Raw genomic sequence first — 23,028 nt, forward strand, 5'->3', positions numbered from 1 at the left:
AGGTCTAGCTTCTTCAAACAGCCAGTGAGTGTCTGTGTGTCAGTCTGGTTTCCCAGAACAGCCTCTGTCCTCACCCTTCTGCTACCATCCTAAAAACCAAACAAACTATGCACATGCTCTCTGTCTCTGTTTTTCTCTCAACTGCTATAGGCCTTTGATTTTTCTTGTGTTCCTGGGTCTTTTCCTGTCCAGCACAGTTTCTTAACAATCTGTAAGTGTTTCCTGAGGGTAGTTTATATTGAGCCATTGTTTTCCTTCTTGCTTGTTTTTCTGGACAATGATCTTACTACAGAACCAACATATTCATACTATAAACATCCCCAATAACTCAATTAACATATAGTATTCATGAATTATTACAGAGCAGCTTCAAGTCTGTTACATAGGAAAACTTATGTCGGTAGTCAGGAATTTGTTGGTCAGAGGCAATACCTTGACGTGTATCAAGAAGCCTAGGAAGACTAGAGAAAGGGTGTAATGTGCTCTCTACATCTAGCACCATTGTTTAAGCAAGCAGCTGCATTCTCTACTAGCGGTACCTTGCAAGTGATCTACAAGGGGAATTGTGGTTCCATAAAGAGTATGTTAAAAACATGTAGCTCATAGGTGCTTTCATAACAGTGGCTGGGTCCATATTTGAAAGAACTATTCACGAGAATGTAGCCAAATACAGACTGAAAATTATGCCTATGGCAACTGATGACACTTAGGACTGAAGAAGCAGTTTGGGATCCAGAAGCAGGCAACCGAAGACTGTTGACTAGAACTATAATTTTCAGTGATTAAGAGACTTAGGAGCCTAAGTCCGATTTTCAAAAGTGTCATAAGCAGATAGGAGCCTAAGTTGCATTGATTTCAATGATACTTAGGTTCCTAAATGCCTAAGTCCCTTTGTAAATGGGAGTTGGGCTACTATGACACTTAAGTGCTTTTGAAAATCTTCACTATTCAAAATTCTCTTTTTTTCAAACACATAGGAAGACGATACTTATTTTCTTTATACATGCCTCTTTACCTTCATTCAGTATCACAGAAATTTTACACTAAATTGGAATTAAATACAAAAAACCTTTGTTAAAACAATGTAGATATTTTGAGACAATGAGTATTAAAAAGGAGAAAAGATCACAAACAAAACTGTACCTAATTCATGCCTGGGTTTTTAAACAAAGTCCTGGCCCCACTGAATTAAGTAGTTTTGCTGCTGATTTCAGTGGATCTAGGATGTCACCTGTAGTATGTAATACTGCTCCCTGTTTTGAGGTCTGCAGGTGCTACAATACATGGCTTTCATTCAGGAGGGTCATAGTGCACAAGCCTCTCTCAGACATGGCAGCTATGAAATCCATTTTCTTTCTTGCATCCAACTCCTTCAATACAAATCTCAAAAGGATAATTAAACATGTTTACTATTGTTAAATTAAAAACTTGGATCTTAAAAAGTAGTCGTGAGCTGTATCATATGCCATGCAGGTTTTAAGCCTAAAGTTGAGCTGCTTTATATTGGTATCTGCATTGTATCTTTTTAGTCAGAATATTTCCGAAGATGATAGTCTATTAAGGCAGAGTTAGTGTAGTGATATGTCTAACTCTGGTACTCCTAATATAAATTCTTCCTTTGTACAACAAAACATATATCAAACCGGCCTGATTCTACTGCTGTCATTTGTGTTCTGCCAGAGTGCCCTCTGTTACAGCATCTGTTTGTTAGATAGGCCTAAAAGTCAGCCTGGATACAAGACGTTTTAAAAGAAAAAAGTGTGAATTGATTGGGCAGCTGTAAATAGGTCAAACATATATATCCTTCAGCAGTATTCAATATTAAATCTGTTCAAATGAAGGTACCAATATAATGTTCCAGGTATGCCTTGCAAAAATAGTGGATGTACATATTTTCAAATCATCCAAGTATGTTGTTTTCTACATAAACTTTAAGTTAGTTATGTAGCCATACAGCTACAAAATTACGTGCTTTTTAAATTATTCAAATTTAAAATTGCTTACTTGATTAAAAATTAAACTTTCCTCACAGTTTGTTACTGTGATCCTTCTGCCTTTTCATATTTTGAAAAATCAAAGAGACTTCGGCTGAAACTTAAAACAGTGTGCATGTGCAGATGTTGCATTTTCTAATATTATATATGTATTGGTTTACAGTGATTCAAAGTCCATTACAAATATAATATAAACTTAAAATGCAGTCCCTGTTAAAATATGTTGCTATGGAATATTATTGAGAAAACTCATGTTATGTTCCCATTTCAATATGATCTGATTCAGAATAATCATGGGACACTGTTATACCTTATAATGAGATTATCAAGGGAGCCCATTACACTCCCTTTATGATGTGTGTTATGATGATGAAAAGATTTCAGTTCAAGTTGAACAGGCTTCTGTTACACTTTCAAAACTAAATGAAAAACAAAATAAAAGGCCACCAAACCTCTCTGGATATGTCTACACTGCAATAAAACACCCGTAGCTGGGCCCCAAGGAGGCAGGGTCCCAGAGCCCAGGCTCCAGCATTAGCCCTAATGTCTGCAATTTTATAGCCCTGCAACCCAAGCCCTGTGAGCAAAAATCAGCTGACAAGGGCCAGCCATGGGTGTTTTACTGCAGTGTAGACATACCCCAGAGTGTACAGAAAGCACAGCTTTGTTGCCATTCATTGGTTTCTCCTACTTTTACATTGGCTACTACTAGATGTATGTGAATAGTATTAATTGAGGTGAGAGGAGAGGGACCTCAATTCCCAGTTGAGATCAGTTGATAGGTATAAAGGGGAACACAGGAAGCCTGCTTTCTAGATCAATAAGATATTGGGAAGTACTGAGATTGCTTAAAGTCTGATGTGCCTTGAGGGAGAAAGGGCAGTTTATTATATCTTTACAGCATTGGTTTCTCTTCCACTGGAAAGCTGACCTTCAAAGTCCCAGATATTAGCTACTAGTAGGCATACTGGTTTCTGAACATGCTGGAAAAAGAACCGTAGATCAAATTCTGACTTGAGATTAGGGGTCCTAAAATAGCATTTGCTTTCACAAGAGATGGTCGTTGGCCCATTCAGTCCCACTTGTAATATCTTAGATAGGGCTAGTTGAAATTTGTCTATTTTTTTAATTGGAAAAAGGGGGGAGAAGTTTTGAAAATATTGTTCATAAGGGATCTGTTCACAATCTCCATCTTTCCCATACTTGTTGAGGTGGGAACAGATTTCCAATAAATTAATGTTTATTTTCAAGTTTGCTTTGCCTTCAAGCCACTAAGCATTGGAACAAACTACCAAGGGAAGGGTAGATTCTCCATCTCTTGATATCTACATATAAAGACTAAATGCTTTTTGGGAAGATTATGCTTTGGACAAACACAAGTTACTTGGTTCTGTACATGGGTATTTGGGTGGAAATCTATGACCTGTGTTATACAGGCAGTTTGACTTGGGGATCTAATGGTCCCTTCTGGCCTTAAAAAATCCAGAGTCTGTCTTTTCAAAAGGAGGTGCTGTAGTCATTATGAATAGGTTGGAATATGAACAAGAGGCTGCTAGACAACTCTCTGACACCACATTCTACAGGCCATTACCCTCTGACCCACTGAGGATTACCAAAAGACTAACATGGCTACCACTCTGAAACCTATCTTTTCAAAAGATCATAAAAGGAAAGTGTGCTCTGCACTTGTAGAACCATAGAAATTTAGGGCTGCAAGGGACCTTCAGAGGCTAAGTCCAGTCCCCTGCATTGAGGCAGGACCAAGTATACCTATGGTAGATTTACTTACTATCAGGTTTCAGAGTAGCAGCCATGTTAGTCTGTATTTGCAAAAAAGAAAAGGAGTACTTGTGGCACCTTAGAGACTAACAAATTTATTTGAGCGTAAGCTTTCGTGAGCTACAGCTCACTTCATCGGATGCATTCGGTGGAAAATACAGTGGGGAGATTTATATACACACACACAGAGAACATGAAACAATGGGTTTTATCATACACACTGTAAGGAGAGTGATCACTTAAGATGAGCCATCACCAGCGGGGGGAGGGGAGAAGGAGGAAAACCTTTCATGGTGACAAGCAATGTGGGCAATTTCCAGCAGTTAACAAGAACATCTGAGGAACAGTGGGGAGTGGGGTGGGGGGGAGAAATAACATGGGGAAATAGTTTTACTTTGTGTAATGACTCATCCACTCCCAGTCTCTATTCAAGCCTAAGTTAATTGTATCCAGTTTGCAAGTTAATTCCAATTCAGCAGTCTCTTGCTGGAGTCTGTTTTTGAAGTTTTTTTTTGTTGAAGGATAGCCACTCTCAGGTCTGTAATCGAGTGACCGGAGAGATTGAAGTGTTCTCCGACTGGGTTTTGAATGTTATAATTCTTGATGTCTGATTTGATTCCATTTATTCTTTTACGGAGAGACTGTCCAGTTTGACCAAAGTACATGGCAGAGGGGCATTGCTGGCACATGATGGCATATATCACATTGGTAGATGCACAGGTGAACGAGCCTCTGATAGTGTGGCTGATGTGATTAGGCCCTATGATGGTGTCCCCTGAATAGATATGTGGACAGAGTTGGCAACGGGCTTTGTTGCAAGGATAGGTTCCTGGGTAAGTGGTTCTGTTGTGTGGTGTGTGGTTGCTGGTGAGTATTTGCTTCAGGTTGGGGGGCTGCCTGTAAGCAAGGACTGGCCTGTCTCCCAAGATCTGTGAGAGTGATGGGTCGTCCTTCAGGATAGGTTGTAGATCCTTGATGATGCATTCGAGAGGTTTTAGTTGGGGGCTGAAGGTGATGGCTAGTGGCGTTCTGTTGTTTTCTTTGTTGGGCCTGTCCTGTAGGAGGTGACTTCTGGGTACTCTTCTGGCTCTGTCAATCTGTTTCTTCACTTCGGCAGATGGGTATTGTAGTTGTAAGAATGCATGATAGAGATCTTGTAGGTGTTTGTCTCTGTCTGAGAGGTTGGAGCAAATGTGGTTGTATCGTAGAGCTTGGCTGTAGACAATGGATCGTGTGGTGTGATCTGGATGAAAGCTAGAGGCATGTAGGTAGGAATAGCGGTGACTAAGTTTCCGATATAGGGTGGTGTTTATGTGACCATCGCTTATTAGCACCGTAGTGTCCAGGAAGTGGATCTCTTGTGTGGACTGGTCCAGGCTGAGGTTGATGGTGGGACGGAAATTGTTGAAATCATGGTGGTATTCCTCAAGGGCTTCTTTTCCATGGATCCAGATGACGAAGATGTCATCAATGTAGCGCAAGTAGAGTAGGGGCATTAGGGGACAAGAGCTGAGGAAGCGTTGTTCTAAGTCAGCCATAAAAAGGTTGGCATACTGTGGGGCCATGCAGGTACCCATCGCAGTGCCGCTGATTTGAAGGTATACATTGTCCCCAAATGTGAAATAGTTATGGGTGAGGACAAAGTCACAAAGTTCAGCCACCAGGTTAGCCATGACATTATCGGGGATACTGTTCCTGACGGCTTGTAGTCCATCTTTATGTGTAATGTTGGTGTACAGGGCCAGGATGGTGTTTTTAGGAAGATCACCTATGGATTGTAGTTTCCTCAGGAAGTCAGTGGTGTCTCGAAGATAGCTGGGAGTGCTGGTAGCGTAGGGCCTGAGGAGGGAGTGCTGTCAGAGTGCCAATGCCTGAGATGATGCGGCATCCAGGATTTCCAGGTTTATGCATCTTGGGTAGCAGATAGAATACCCCAGGTTGGGGTTCCAGGGGTATGTCTGTGCAGATTTGTTCTTGTGCTTTTTCAGGGAGTTTCTTGAGCAAATGGTGTAGTTTCTTTTGGTAACCCTCAGTGGGATCAGAGGGTAATGGCTTGAAGAAAGTGGTGTTGGAGAGCTGCCTAGTAGCCTCTTGTTCATATTCTGACCTATTCATGATGACGACAGCACCTCCTTTGTCAGCCGTTTTGATTATGATGTCAGAGTTGTTTCTGAGGCTGTGGATGGCATTGTGTTCTGCACGGCTGAGGTTATGGGGCAAGTGCTGCTGCTTTTCCACAATTTCAGCCCGTGCACATCGGCGGAAGCACTCTATGTAGAAGTCCAGTCTGTTGTTTCTACCTTCAGGAGGAGTCCACCGAGAATCCTTCTTTTTGTAGTGTTGGTAGGAAGGTCTCTGTGGGTTAGTATGTTGTTCAGAGGTGTGTTGGAAATATTCCTTAAGTCGGAGATGTCGAAAATAGGATTCTAGGTCACCACAGAACTGTGTCGTGTTCGTGGGGTTGGAGGGGCAGAAGGAGAGGCCCCGAGATAGGACAGATTCTTCTGCTGGGCTAAGAGTATAGTTGGATAGATTAACAATATTGCTGGGTGGGTTATGGGAACCACTGTTGTGGCCCCTTGTGGCATGTAGTAGTTTAGATAGTTTAGTGTCCTTTTTCTTTTGTAGAGAAGCAAAGTGTGAGTTGTAAATGGCTTGTCTAGTTTTTGTAAAGTCCAGCCACGAGGAAGTTTGTGTGGAAGGTTGGCTCTCTATGAGAGTATCCAGTTTTGAGAGCCCATTCTTAATCTTTCCCTGTTTGCTGTACGGGATGTTGATCAGGTGGTTCTGCAGTTTCTTTGAGTGTGTGTGGCACAAGCTGTCAGCATAGTCTGTGTGGTATGTAGATTGTAATGGATTTTTTACCTTCAGTCCTTTTGGTATGATGTCCATCTGTTTGCATTTGGAGAGGAAGATGATGTCTGTCTGTATCTGTACGAGTTTTTTCATGAAGTTGATAATGAAGTTGATGCGAATGCATCCGATGAAGTGAGCTGTAGCTCACGAAAGCTTATGCTCAAATAAATTTGTTAGTCTCTAAAGTGCCACAAATACTCCTTTTCTTTCTAGCCTTTAATGTCTATGCATCATCCCTGTATCGGCTATGAAAAGAATCTTTGGGTTTTCACAAATCTTAGGAGGCCTCTAAAAATGGAGAGAATACAGTACTTTGATCATTTGTAGCCCTGGCATTCACACAGTGTTGGAAAGGAAGTGAATGATCATAGGAAAAAGAGTGTAATACGTGTAGAAAAATTTGAGAGAACAGTGCCATAGTGGGATCTTGTGTGATTTGGGAAGAAGGATATCGTAATAAATGATAGAGTATACTGGAAGGGAACAGAGAAGAGGCTGAAGAGAGGCAGATTCTGAAAAGCAAATAGAATCTTGAAGCGAGAGAACAAGTTAAAAATGATGTTCTTAAATACTTAAATTTTAGAAAATATTGAATACAGAATTACTAGGTTAAGGGGGGCACATTAAAAGAAACTGAGGGGTAGCTATTTTGAGTGATCAACAGAAATAAAAAGAACAAAGGAAGGGAAAAATTAGAAAGAAGGTAAACGTAAGCTCATTCTTTTATGAAAGTTTGCTGCAAAAAGGATATATATTTATATAGATAATAGTAGTTTATGCATATTTTATGTAGTATGGGTGGGGCTGGTAGCACTGACTACTATTAAGGTTGCCCAAAACATATATATGTGTGTGTGTGTGTGTGTGTATATATTTGGAGTGTGTGTGTATGTATGTATGTGTGTATATATATATATATATATAATATAAGACCCCATTTTCAGTGGCTTTTAACTTTGCGTAACTTCAGTGATTTGGGCTGAAATTTTCCATGCCATATGGCTGTCTCAGGCTAAATATTTTTGGTGAAAATTTCAGCCAAAACGGTTAATCCGTTTCCAAGAACTAGGCTTTTCCCCCATGTTAAAAAATTTTTGGGACCTTTAGTTTGAAATGTTCAAGTACCTCATGCTTTGGATCAGGGACTTGAAATTTGGCAGGGGGATGATTTCAGGGATGGCCTTTTGCTGTCCCAGTGAAAATCTGCCCAAATTTGGCCACTATATAAGCCTCTGAAAAAATAGTTCACACGTACTCGGTGGAGATATCTTCAATTTTAACAGCTAAAATCTCCAAAAACTCCTAACTGTGATTAGGATCTACAACCTATCCTAAAGGATGACCCATCACTGTCACAGATCTTGGGAGACAGGCCAGTCCTAGCTTACAGACAGCCCCCCAACCTGAAGCAAATACTCACCAGCAACCACACACCACACAACAGAACCACTTACCCAGGAACCTATCCTTGCAACAAAGCCCGTTGCCAACTCTGTCCACATATCTATTCAGGGGACACCATCATAGGGCCTAATCACATCAGCCACACTATCAGAGGCTCGTTCACCTGCGCATCTGCCAATGTGATATATGCCATCATTTGCCAGCAATGCCACTCTGCCATGTACATTGGTCAAAGTGGACAGTCTCTACGTAAAAGAATAAATGGACACAAATCAGACATCAAGAATTATAAAATTCAAAAACCAGTCGGAGAACACTTCAATCTCTCCAGTCACTCAATTACAGACCTGAGAGTGGCTATCCTTCAACAAAAAACTTCAAAAACAAACTCCAAGGAGAGACTGCTGAATTGGAATTAATTTGCAGACTGGATACAATTAACTTAGGCTTGAATAGAGACTGGGAGTGGATGGGTCATTACACAAAGTAAAACTATTTCCCCATGGTTTTTTTTCCCCCCCACCCCACCCACCACTGTTCCTCAGACGTTCTTGTTAACTGCTGGAAATGGCCCACCTTGATTATCACCATAAAAGGTTTTCCTCCCCCCCCCCCCTTCCTGCTCGTAATAGCTCATCTTAAGTGATCACTCTCCTTACAGTGTGTATGATAAAACCCATTGTTTCATATTCTCTGTGTGTGTATATAAATCTCCCCACTGTATTTTCCACCGAATGCGTCCGATGAAGTGAGCTGTAGCTCACGAAAGCTTATGCTCAAATAAATTTGTTAGTCTCTAAGGTGCCATAAGTACTCCTTTTCTTTTTGCGAATACAGACTAACATGGCTGCTACTCTGAAACCTGTCAAAATTAGTGGATGCTTTTGATATTAGTCTTTGTATGCCTTAGCTTCCCAACTGTAAAATTGGGATAATAGTACCACTCATTTCATGGAGTTTGCAAAGATAAATTAATGTTTGTGAAGCATTCAGCTACTATAGTGGAAAAGCCCACAAGGAAATTAATAATTGTGTCTTCAGAGCAGGGTTTGAATAATGTGCAGTAAATAAGGCCTATGACCGCACGTTGAACAACAAGGGAAAAAAAACAGCTTTTGAATAGCAGCTCATTAATTGATCCATGCCCCTATTGTAGACTGAATGAGGCAGGGGTCCTGTGGAAAAAGTTATATGATCATGTACATAAATACTGTATCACAATTGACTGTATCACTATTAATAATCACAGGAGGAGCAAATTAATTTTACACAGGCAACTTTAATTCTGACATTTCCTAACTCATGAGTGCTGTACCTAGCAACTTGAATGTTCCTTTTAACATCTTTGTCATATTTTCATTCTAATATACAGTATCTGTTATATATAACACCCATAGAAGCACTAATCTGGCATTTTATGGTTTTTTTATATTGTATAACTACTTAGAAGAAAACAATTTATGTATAATATGCCTAGATTGATATTTAAGACATGATTTGTCAGAGAATGTTTCTGATAATGCCAGTTAAAAAAAAAACAACCAAACAAACATAAAAACCTCTTGTAATCTCACATTCATATAAGTAGCGGACAAAGGCTCATATCCTGCATAAGGTGCACTGGTGTGGACACCTGCTACTTATGTAAATTGATGATTGCATAATTCTTTTAGTTTCATTAGTGGTGTCAGAGGCATTATCTCTACCTTGTTATAAAGGAATTCTTTCTACTAATTGAGTAAAACTGAGTGAGTTAAAGTATATCAAACTTCAAAGTTGTGATAAACTTTTAGACAAATTGGGAAATTAGGTCACTATTCTTCATTCATTTTAATCCCTTTCCATCCCCTGTTCGCCCTATTGTCCTTTGTGACTATACACTTGCATCGTTAATCTCCTCCCTTGTGAAATATACACTGCTTTTTTCCCGTTAGAGAACAATGGTAAGATTTCAGAATTGAAGGGAGCACAAAGACGTGTTAAAATTTTTGAAATAAATATTAAAAGTAAAAGAGGACTGAATGAAACAACTCTTGCTGATTTCTATGAATCACATAAAATTGTTAAATTTAATTAAGTTGGGAAAAGGCTTCAGCTGAATAAAACCCATGTCCAAATCGGGCTTTTAATTGTAATTATTTGTTACTTATTTCCACAGAGAAGGTGATACCTGTAATCTGAGCAGTATTAATGTCCTGCTACAAAGATAGATTGTTCAATGACTTCAGAAAACTGTGCTTTCAAAATTAAATGTAAAGAATGACATCCTTCCAACCCACGCTTCTTCCTTTATTCTGCTCTGTCATAGTAGTAATAGGTCAATTATTTCTAGTGCAACTTCTCACACATATAAGAATGCTCATAAGTGGTAGGAATTCGTGATAGACTAGAGCTGATTTATGTCAACCTTACAAAGACAGGATTACACAATTTCTAGTAATACTTATGCCACAGTTAGACATTGATCATGCAAATGATGAACAATAGTTTTACCGTCTGGATTTGCTGTCCCCGGTCCCAGATTTCTGCAGTTATTTGCCACTAGCCCATAGATTCTGCTTTCCAGATACAATGCTGCAATTTTTTGTTGTTGTTGTTGCTATCTAAATAGTTAACCACCGCTGTAGCTAAATAACTGGATTTATTAGATTGCTTATCTAACCAAACATCTCAAAACTTCGTTATAATACCACTGTTAACATTAGACACCTTGTTCAAATATTATTGTATCCTAATATAGATATTGCCATGTACAGCCGGGGTATTTAATACAGTAATTCCACTGTATATCCCACATAGCTTTAGAATATTCATATATCAGCTATTTTAGGATTAAAGCAGGGAGTGAGTAAAGTGGTGAATCAGCATGTTTAAGTATGTACTGCCTCATAACCACAGGAGGTGCTGATTTATTGATCACCAGAAATTACTTTTACACAAATCAAGGACCTTCTCATTTTTAAATTCAGTGGGGAACAAGTTGCAATAACATCCTCTATCCTAATTCTAAATCACTTGTGCAAATTATATCTTAATTAATACAAGATGCCAAATATTACAGCTGCAGCAGATTAACATTAATATGTTAATGGATTCACTGTTTGGACTGCTTGAGAAGACTCTTCTTTAATAGAACTTTAAAAAAAATTTCCATGCAGTTATAGGAAAGATCTTGGCGTAATATTTTCTTTACTTACATTGGATACTGGTTGCGAAGTTGGTTTATTCTTGATAATTTCTCGACTGTGAATGTTGTGACTTTTTTTAGCTAAACCTACTATAACAAAATACAATGTGTAAAATAAACTTTCATGCTCTTTTGAAAGTTGTAATTTAAATTTGGAAAATCAGTCTTGTAGAAATCATACTGCTTATTTTTTTAAAAAATAAAATTACAAAAATGTCAGATTATAAAAAACATTCAAACAAAGCAAACTTTTTCTATAGCTTTTAGAATGTCTTCATGCAATTTTGGGTGTCTTAACTTTTTGTTTTGGTGATCTAGGCACTAAAGACTGATCTCTCCCTCTGTATACCTAGAACTAATTTAAGGGGCTCCCACCTGAGTGAGTTTTAAGCTGTTCAGCCACCTTTTGCATTTTGAATTTGTTTTATTGCTATAAATCTTAATATTCTCTTTCCTCTACAAAACAAGAAAATTTATTCCTGCCCAATCAGTGAAGGAAACATTTTTATCCTTTATCTGGCCAATAGGGAATTAAATAATGCAATGAGAGTGGAGATACTTCTGAATCCATGTCACTGTGATAAACTGCAGCAGTTGGCTTTGGTGTAGAGGGTGATAGTGTGAGCTATAAACCCTCTTACCTGATCAAACCAGTCAGCTGTTCTGTTTCTCTAAAAGTTCTTTCTCTTATGCTCTTTGCTAAAATTGAATAGTCAGTAGAGCTAGCCAGAAAACAATAATTGTGTTTTGCAAAAAATTACAGTGTTTTGACATTTGATTTTGTTCCACATTGGGATAAACAGAAGATCGTCTGAATTTTTTCTCTCTTTCTCACTCACACATACATCCTGGTGGTTATGGAAGTCACTTGGGAAGTGTGAGACAGAGGCTCAAATCCCTACCCAGCCTGATTTGAAGATGAGTCTTGAATCTGCATCTCCCATATCCGTGCCCTAACAGTTCAGCTGTAGAGTCAGTCTGTCTGTGTTGTCTCTCCCACCACCCCCAACACACACACACACCTCCATTCTCAAAAAAAAAATCCATCTTGGTCCTGAGAAATGTTCCTGATTAAATTTTCAACAAAATGGAATTTTTCACCACAGAAAGTTTCATCAAATTTTTTTGCAGTTAATTCTAATAGTCAAAGGGGAGAGATCACAGTTGCATATCTGGAGTCTGACTGCTGTAAAAGTGGAAGTCAAAAATGCTTTTGGAGATTGACAAAAAGCAATTGGTTCTACTCGTATAGGTTGATGTTATAGTGAAAGATATGTCCACTTTAATTTTTCATCTTCTTTCTCAAGAATGATGCACTGTCTCACAAGATAAATGAAGATTTACAATAAATGAAGATATCTAGCAGAGAAAACACACAGTTAGAATCTGGTGTATTATCTTTGAAGACAATTCAACACGGCTGTACGAGACTTTTTTCTTTTTTTAAAGAATTATTAAGTAGTAGTGAGCCAACTTATAGTTTGTGAAACATTGAGCCCTACCTCTCCAGAAGTTAGCACATTTGATGCTGATTAGTTGAAGGGAAAAAAGTGTTCTTCCAGATATGGGTCTGGGCTATAATTTATTTTAATACCATCAGAATTGGTCACTTTAAAGAGTTAGATTTCCTTCAGGCCAGAAGAAGCTGGGAATGTTGTGAGGCTATTAGACTTAAGTGTCTGGCTGATCTTCAAAAATTGAGTAGTTCTGGTCAATCAAGAGAGGTTTTGACAGGCTCTTTTTAAGGAGCAATAACCTGCCCTGTCAGGAAGTAGTTGAAATATGTGGCCTGTGTGTCTAGTGGACACAAATTGTCTTACTGCAGGGCTAAGAAAATACCCCGTTGGGTAAAAATGATTCTTGCTTGGCAGAAATAAATCGGGCCTAAGCGATGGTCTCTGAAAGAATCACAGAAAAAACAATAACACTATCTGAATCCTATAAATGGCTGTCCACAGCACCTTGACATATTGTTGCTTCAATGTGACAGGATGGGTTAAGGGGAGAAAAAAACCCGAAAAAAAGCCTGGAGCTGGGTGACCATCACTCTGAGGCCTATTCTAAAACCCAATTTAATGGAAGATTTCCTACGATTTCAATGGGCTTTGAATCAGGCCCCAAAAGAATATTTGGGTGTGACATAAGATTGTAGATGATACAATAAGGTGTTCAGATAAAGTCATGGAATTGGATTCACTGTTTTTAATATTAATCTAGAGCCTTAACCTGTTGAGAAGTCATCCTTGTCCCCAGGATTAAATCAGGTCAATAAGACCCAAGATGTGTAGGCAATGATTTAGTAATCTCATCTTTAAGTCAAGTAATGTCTTGGTCAGAAAACATGGCCTGGGGTTTTTAAGTGGTGAATGATGCAACGTATAGAAAAAAATGAAACTGCCTATTTATGCAACATTTATGGTTAATAGCATTATTATCCCTGTTTCTTTGGTTTTGTAGTCCTTGTGTTTGATCTTAAAACAGAGTTTGATCCTGCAAACAATTACCAGTGTAGTGGGATTAGTTGCATGAGAAATTATGCATGCTGGGTAAATTGTTACAGGATCGAGTCCTTAGTTTTGTTCCCTGAATTTGAAAGTAAAGTCATTTGAGCAAATGCACATGTTGAAGTTCTGTTTGTAGCAATCAACACCAGCACAAAATAGTCAAACATTTTAGCCACAATTTTAAAATGATTGCTAATTTTGGGTGCCACAGAGTTGGAGTGCCCAGCTCCAATGACACTGTGCATCCACATTATTTGATGGCATTTATAGCATCTCTGAAAATCAAGGTCTAGGTGTCTGAAGTTGGAAACCCAAAATTAGTGCATATTTTTGAGAGGTTAGGCTTTGGTAAAGTGTAGGACTTCTGGAATATTAATATTCACTTTAATCAAATGCCCCAAAAGATATCTTCTCTTTTATATTATATCTGTTTGTTTCCCCTCACAGGTCTCTTGACACAATACTAAGCAATGCTGTACAAGGCTTATCTGGCCTCGATTCTTACTTAGTCGAAGTGGAGGGAGATACTCTTTACTTGTATGGTTCTGGAGCACTGGAATCCCTGGATCGAAACTGGAGTGTTCAGACAGCTGGAACCATCACCACAGTCTCCTTTATGTTCATAGAATTTGATGAAATTGTTCAAGTGCTACCAAAACTGAAGATCAGATTTCCTAATTCTGTGGTAAGACATTTCCTCTGAGATTTCAGAAGTCTGAATAGCTACAGAATATTTGGATGATCTTTATTAACACCTTATTTTGGTCAAGTAACCTTTACTTTTCAGCTTATCATCACTTATGTATATGAATTTGGGTTATTTGTATAACTCCTCAGTTTTGTCTAAATTGTACTTTTGACTTGATAAGGCCTTCTTGATTGAGCAAGAGACTTGAGTCAGAATTCTCAAAGCAAATTGAAGAATTCCTCTTAGGTTGGAAATTTATTTCTGTCACAAACATTTCTTTTGGCCCTTCATAAAATAGAAAAGGGTTGCTAAATTGTGAGATGGAAATACAGTACTTTTACATTGTTGATCCATTATTTCCTTGTATCAAGAAGTATTTGTTTGTGTATCAAGGCCAGCATCTGAGCAGCTGGAGACAGAGAGGTCAGAGGCGGTGCTGGTTAAGCAAAGAACTCTCTGGAGTTCTGTGGTTCTTGCTCAACCAAAAAAACATAAATGTGCAAAGTCTCTGGCCACATTCCCTCCAGGCAATATGGGTCTGTAAAATCAAAGCAAATAACATAAAACTAACTAGAACAGTATAAACAGGTATCGCATCCGATGAAGTGAGCTGTAGCTCACAAAAGCTTATGCTCTAATAAATTTGTTAGTCTCTAAGGTGCCACAAGTACTCCTTTTCTTTTTATAAACAGGTAGGCTCATATGCCTTCATAGCTCCCTGTCTTGGTTTTTGGTCAACAGACCTCTGCCTCTCCTTCTCATAAAGATACCCCATGCTTTTTTTAGAAGGTTCTGAGCTTAATTGAGCCTACTTGCTTCAGCTCAGGCAGGTATTTCCAGTTATGACTTCAAAATCCCAACAAAGGTTTTAACTCCTCAAAACCTCATTCTGCTATCTGGCTTATTGTGGCCTCCTTTTAGGGATGCTACTGAAGCAGTGTTGGAAGGAGCAGAAGAATTGACTGATTCCATGACCTGTACAGCTGGTGCAACCAGGAAGCAGTCAGACTCTACATGCTCAAAATATGTCTTGCTTATTACCTTGATTACAGTGTAGAACTATCCCACTCTTTTCTTTCTATACAAAGTTTAAACAAATCTTGTTGTTGCAACACTTCTACAAAGGGGCATGGGCTTTTGCCCCTCTTATTGCTAATGACCCAATTTAAACCCAAGGAATCACAATGATGTTATAATAAATATATGTGATAAACCAATCATCCAAAAAACTGGGGAATTGTGTCCTATACACCTGTAACTTAATCAGAACAGTTAAGGCAAAGTTTCTGTCTTAAGTGACCATAGCATCAGTTGCATCTGATGAAGTGAACTGTAGCTCACAAAAGCTTATGCTCAAATAAATTTGTTAGTCTCTAAGGTGCCACAAGTACTCCTTTTCTTGTTGTGGATACAGACTAACATGTCTGTTACTCTGAAACATAGCATTATAGCCTTGTACATACTTAAAAAAGTTGTGGTCACACCTTTTTGAAAACTTAAAAACCAATTAACAGCTATTGTATTTTTACATGCTTTAATACTCCCTTGATGAATTTTCATCATTTTTTTCATAAAGAATACAGAATAGCTATGACTGTGCGCTTACAATCTTCTTCACCTAAAAGAGTAAGTGCTAAGGTTTTCTCACACGGAAGCCACCAGAGGTCTGTATCACTGAGATCTCTTACTTTATTTTCCAGTTTTTATTTTAATTTATTGGATACAAAAGGGAGAGGGCTTCTTTTTAAAGAGGGAATGCATCATGTGCCACATTGTTTTGAAGAGGTATTAAAAGCTCTATACATCAAGTGAGTCTAGTTGCTTAGAAGGGCCCAAGAGCTGGTTAGTCATGTCTGAGGAGAATTGAAGTAGCATGGAATACAGCTGATCTAACACTGAGCTTGTTGTCTGTAACACAGTTCTTTTGTCTTAGTCTTATGTGTACTCCGCCGTAAGTTTAACATAGTTCATGACTGTTTTTTTGTCACAGCACGTGAAGTTTAAGGAGACAAATATTGTCATGTTGCAGCAGTTTAATGCGTTAGCACAGGTGCGTCGCATGGAACAGTTGACAGTTGATCCTCAGGGAAATCCAGTTGTCAACTTTACTCTGTGGAAATACTATGTTCTGTTTAGACTGAACCATTTTAATCTGCAGAAGATAAATGGAACTGAGGTAAGAGGAAGTAATTTTTTTTAGGAATACAAAGAACGTATAACTTCGCTTTCAAAATTATTTCTATAAAATTAATGCTCATTAATGTAAAGAACAGATTCTTATTTCATAAATGTATATTGATTACATATTAAAAAAATTAATAGAGCAACTCCATTCATTGTTATGCAAAAGTAAAAAAGATGTAAATATTCTTCCTCACATAATTTACTGTGCTCTGCATTCGTCAAATGTAATCTGTTGTTTTTACTTATGTAGCCCCAAAAAATACCTATTGTTGCTATAGCTTTTGGTAATTGGAAAAGACAACTCAACCCTGTTCCTGAGTACATATGATAAAGAAACACAAATCAATTTGTGTTTTTGTGTTTTTTTTCTTTAATTTTAAAGAATTCATACACTTCACCTCTTGGGTTTCTTGTAACAAGCTTTTCTCTGGTTTATTATAATACGTTTTAAGGAATTTAAATATTGGCATTGGAGATGTATATTTAATTAATCGCTTGACAGCCCTTATATATATAGATATGTATGTATAAGAGCTGTCAAGCGATTAAAAAAATTAACCATGCAATTAATCGCATTGTTAAACGATAATAGACTACCATTTATTTGAATATTTTTGGATGTTTTCTACATTTTCAAATATATTGATTTCAATTACAAAACAGAATACAAAGTGTACAGTGCTCACTTTGCATTAATTTTTTATTACAAGTATTTGCACTGTATCAAAAAAACCCAGAAGGCATAGTATTTTTCATTTCACCTTATACAAGTACTGTAGTGCAATCTCTTTATCATGAATGTTGAACTTACAAATGTAGAATTATGTACAAAGAAACAGCATTCAAAAATAAAACAATATAAAATTTGAGAGCCTGCAAATCCACTCAGTACTGCTTCTTGTTCAGCCAGTCGCTCAAACAAACAAGTTTGTTTACAGTTACAGGAGAAAATGCTGCCTACTTTTGGTTTAATGTCATCTGAAAGTGAGAACAGGCCTTCTCATGGTACTGTTGTAGCCAGCATCGCAAGATATTTACGTGTCAGATGCGCTAAAGATTTATATGTCCCTTCATGCTTCAACCACCATTCCAGGGGACGTGTGTCCATGCCGATGATGGGTTCCGCTCGATAACAATCCGAAGCAGTGCAGACCGACACATGTTCATTTTCATTATCTGAGTCAGATGCCACCAGCAGAAGGTTGATTTTCTTTTTTGGTGATTCGGGTTCTGTAGTTTCCGCATTGGAAAGTTGCTCTTTTAAGACTTCCGAAAGCGTGCTTCACACCTCGTCCCTCTCCGATTTTGGATACTGCTATAACATGAAATATATGGCAGAATGCAGGTAAAACAGAGCAGGGGACATACAATTCTCCCCCAAAGAGTTCAGTCACAAATTTAATTAATGCATTATTTTTTTAATGAGCATTATCAGCATGGAAGCATGTCTTCTGGAGTGGTGACCGGAGCATGAAGGGGCATATGAATGTTTAGCATAAATACCTTGCAATGCTGGCTACAAAAGTGCCATGCAGATGCCTGTTCTCACTTTCTGGTGACATTGTAAATAAGAATAGGGCAGCATTATCTTCTGAAAATGTAAACAAATTTGTTTTTAGCGATTGGCTGAACAAGAAGTAGGACTGAATGGACTTATAGGCTCTGAACTTCTACATTGTTTTGTTTTTGAGTGCAGTTTATGTAACAAAAATATCTACATTTGTAAGTTGCACTTTCATGATAAAGAGATTGCACTACAGTACTGGTAGGAGGTGAACTGAAAAATACTATTTCTTTTGTATCAATTTTACAGTGCAAATATTTGTAATAAAAATAATGTACACTTTGATTTCAATTATAACATATATGAAAATGTAGAAAAATATTTAATACATTTCAATTGATATTCTATTTAACAGTGCAATTAAAACTGCGATTAATCACAATTAATTTTAATTGCGATTAATATTTTCAAATTAATCACGTGAGTTAATTGCCATTAGTCAAGAGCCCTAATATATATATAAAAAGCATACTTGACAGCTGGTTTTAGTACAGCAGATTATTATTTATATAGTATTTTTTAACTGCAGGTACAGCATATACATAAGATCTCAAATATTTTCTTTATGTCACCACTCCATCAAATGGAACCCTTGATTTTTTTTACCTCTTACAAAATCCTTAATTGTTTAAAGTGAAAAGAAAGGGAGTACATTAATACAGGTATACATCTGCATCTTGTGTACCCATTTGTGCCAGTGCAAAGTGGGTGTAAAAGCTATCATCTGATCTGGATAAATTATACATCTGTCATTCACCCAGGGCTCAAGCAAGCAAGGTGCTGAAAACTATAGCCCTGATACAACACTTAAATACATACTTCAATTTAAGCATGAGATTAGTTAGGTGCTTTACCGTTAAGTGTTTTGTGGGATCATAGCTAGGATGCTCGGCACCTTGCAGGACTGAAATCTCCCTTTGCATTTGTGTAAATGATTATACCAAATTCAGGATTACAGTGATTTGAGCTGTCTATATGGAGCGTAATTCCAAAAAGTTGTACCTAAGGACGTGAATTTTTCAGCAACATCGTGGGCAAGATTAGCATTAAAGGTTAAGGAAGCTAAATTGCAGTAGTTACATTTGTTTTTCTGTAGTTCTCATTAACAAAATATCTACCAGAAACTTAAATAATTACACTGTAAAAATCATATGAGAAATAGTAAATTAATTGTCTAGTATTTTAAACTGGCCATTATAATTTGTTTTAAATTGTCTGTACCTGATAACTAATAAAGTATACAGAAATTTGAAGTCTATAATTTACTCTTTTTTTAGCTATATCCAGCACAAATTAATCATGCAACATAGGAAGAGAGGGTTAAAGAGCTAAACTGAACTAAAAGCTCCCACGGGGAGGAAAATAGAAAGCAAAAATGCCTCCCTTTAATTGTGCTATATCTTAAAAAGAAAACAAGTCATTAAACTTCTAATGCTATTTTTGTGTGGACTTTTTCTTAAACATAAATAATCCCAGGAGAACATTTTGAAATAACCTTATACTGTGCTACTTGTTTGTTTTCTTTTCTTTAAATTTACTGATCATGAACTCTTGTAAAAGATGCCTGTTAAAAAGTTGGGATTTGTAAGACTGAATATGGCTTTTAAAAGCTTCTTTTTCAATTTATACTATATATGTATTTAAATATTGTGTCTCCATGCAGCATTTACTGCACCATTTAAAATACAAACATGTTTTTAAAGAGTTCTTCAGCCTACAACAATAACAAAATAGAAAATTAATCCTCCCTGCTTATCCCACACCTCCTCCAAAAAAAGTTTAAGTAATTAGGCCTTCCAGTATGCTGTGTCAATATACTCAGGTTTGAAAGAAAAGCCATGAAACTTGTTCATGAGCCAAACCCACACTTGAGAGAAGAGCTGTGTGGTAAACAGAGACAGCCCCCACAACAAAGTGTCTCTACTCTCAGGCATCAACCTGCTGTATGGGCTGCCTGTGAAGTGCCCAACCCTATTTTAATGTAGTTTCACAAGTGTAAATTTTCCTAAACTAGACAAACCCCTGGACTACATAACAAACCAGTTCACATTTAATTGTGGAACTTTACAAAATGTTTAGCAGCAAAGATAAATAGTTTGCAAATGACAGGGTAGATTCATTGAGTATTGTATGCATAGTTTCTTGACATATTATATACTAGTAAGGGGCATTGATAATGCATCTGTACTTCCCTAAGTGCTGTTACCATTACATCCTTTGGTGGTGAATGGTACCAAGAACACACTAGAGGTTTCACTAAAGATTAGCATTCTTATTTAATATTTGCATATAGCACACAGTGACTGCCTTGGGGAATTTGACAGTAGCATAACACGATGCTGGGAAAGAAGACATCAGACAAGGGGAACGCTTATGGTGTTCATTTTTTATTTGAAATTGAATAGATTTTATTTAGATGTCGGGGGTGGAGCATCATTAGAGAGTTTGTAGGGGAAAAGAATTGGGCTTTGAACACAGATGTTTAAAGTACATGGTGTCATTTCATCAACAGTTTGAAATTATTTTAAAGACACAGCTGTAATTTTATGCTGGAACAACAGCATAGTTCATGTTTAGGAAAGTAAAGTATTATGGGGAACAATTAATTTTACTGGACTGGGAAAGGCCAGCCAGTTAGCCCTTACAGAAAAAAATAATCTTTCTGTAAAGACTGCCCCATAGTACTGCCAAAGTCTAGAGAGACCATGGCTTATCTTTCATCATTTAAGTGCTTAGAGATCTTTCACTTCTGCATCACAGCTTGATCAGAAACGTTTTCAATATATCTCTGTAAATTTATGCAACATGGTAAAGAATTAATCTGTGTGGGCTGGAACACTCAGGGTGGAAGAATTGGACATTTAATGAGCAGTATCTTGAAACATAGAATATCATATTGTATGCATCAAAGTTTCCAGAGTTGGTAGACAATAATAAGTAAAACAAGCAAAAGTAACTTGTGTGATTGCTCTTTGAATATATTGAAGATGCCAATAAAAGTAAATCTAAGTTTTGAAAAAGTCGTACAGATATATTGTTTCCTTTCTTTAAATATGCCTGGAGTATCTCTGATATGCAGTTTTATATAGCACATATTTTAACTGATTTGATTTGTGCTGGTCATTTCTGAACATGATCAAGTTTTATGATTTGTGAAAGTTTTCCATTCCTCTTTTTTTCACAGGTTACTGAGAATGATACAGTAATGGCTGAAAGGCTCTTTGGCATTCTTGCATATGTAGCATCTTCTGAATTGCCCCAGTATCGCCTGCTTTCACTACTTGGAGAATCCAGGTAAAAGTTATTTTAAACGGTTTAAGAAGGAACGCTTTTATAGCCATAGAAATGATATTTTTACCAGAATTTGTTTGTATAAGTGCCTTAAGAATTAAGTTAACAGTTAAATCAGTTCACCCTTGCTTTTGGTTAGATTAGACCGTCAGTTTTTTCAAAAAGAACTTGATTTTCTTTTCTTTTTTTATAAATAAAGTAGTTAATAGAGAAAACACACAAAAAGCTCAGTTACAAATTGATATGTGCAATGAACTTCTAGGATGATACAGAAAATAATCACAGAGGGAGATGCCACTTTATAGTTCAGTGGCTCATAGTGTCAAAGGTCCTGTACTCTAAGTGTGCGCTAGAAATAGTTACTGGCTCAACCTACATTTATTCAGACCAACATTAATTCCTTACACATACAATTAGACTGTTTGGGGTATTATATTAACATAATGAAGAAGAGCAAAAGTAAATTTCATATTGGCTTGTATAAGGCCAAGTTTGATCTTACTTCCTGCATTTTACAGGTTATGAAAACTGTTGATAGTTCTTCACTGGGGACCACGCAGGAGAAACTGCAAGTTTGGTTGGTTTAGGACACTCAATGAGTGCTACTTAGCAGGTGCAGTTGCAGAGCACCCACTGTGATCTGAACTCTCCTTGCTCAAGTCTCAGAACAGGGAGGCTGGGATGAGCCAAGATCAGAATTAGTACTACATAGCCTTCCTGACACCGGATACCTTCCCAAATTTTGTGGGGGAGGGTGCAGACCAGGTCTGCGGGGAGAATGAGATTCCCTGCCCGCTTCACTCTTGTTCCACAAAAGCCAATGCTTTTATTTTCTTAACTCTTAGTCCCACCAGGCTCATGTGCTTTCTTCTGGTCCACTTTTATGGGTTTTTTGTGTTTTTTTTAATATTCAGAAATATAAACATTTAATTTTAAAATGCTTAAATTGCCTGGGGCAGAAAACTGACGGGTTGCATGGAATACAGATAGGGCATTGTGGAAAAGAGGAGAATGCAGGGGATGAGAATAGGAAGGCAACAGATGTGGGGGATCAGCAGAGGATACTAGGAGAAGCAGTGTCTGAGTGGAATGGAGTTAGGGAATGCTAGAGGTGATGGCATTTAAAAGATCCACAATGTAAGTGCCTGCTATGATCTGCCCTACTGAGCTCTTCTCTTGGAATCCGTGGAAGTGCAGGGGTGTGAAGCCTGTTACTGTTTGGACCTTAACAAGTCCACATCTTCTTAGGATGTTTACACTGAAGATTTTCTAATATTTTCTCAGGGACAACCGTTCCAACTGGTTCCACTCCCCAGTGCTGCTGTCCTGCAACCCCCCTACATGTCTATAACATACCAGCACTTCCTGTGCTAAGCTCTCCCTAAGTCTTGCTCTCCTATGCATTGCTTGTGCCCCAAAAAGTGCTGGCTCCATCCGTGTCCCCTACACCTTTCCCACTACAACGTTCTACTGGGTGACCAGCTGAACTGTCCCTGTCTTGATGAGGGGGCAACTGCTTCCCTGATGTCCCCAACCCTGCGGAGATTTGTTGGCTTATGTTACTACCAATTATATAT

General features: G+C 37.8%; 1 protein-coding gene across 6 annotated transcripts in view; it reads left to right on the plus strand.

Moving 5' to 3' along the window:
* LRRC49 (leucine rich repeat containing 49) overlaps nucleotides 1-23,028 on the plus strand; it is a 141,906-nt gene that overhangs the window by 113,540 nt on the left and 5,338 nt on the right. For all 6 annotated transcript variants that reach the window (XM_043494532.1, XM_043494536.1, XM_043494535.1 and 3 more), the window contains 3 exons: nucleotides 14,172-14,409; nucleotides 16,403-16,588; nucleotides 21,345-21,454. In XM_043494532.1, coding sequence (XP_043350467.1) covers nucleotides 14,172-14,409; nucleotides 16,403-16,588; nucleotides 21,345-21,454 — 534 coding nt within the window. The remainder of the gene's footprint in view (nucleotides 1-14,171; nucleotides 14,410-16,402; nucleotides 16,589-21,344; nucleotides 21,455-23,028) is intronic.

This window comes from Dermochelys coriacea, chromosome 10, assembly GCF_009764565.3.
Source record: "Dermochelys coriacea isolate rDerCor1 chromosome 10, rDerCor1.pri.v4, whole genome shotgun sequence".
Lineage (NCBI taxonomy): Eukaryota > Metazoa > Chordata > Testudines > Dermochelyidae > Dermochelys > Dermochelys coriacea.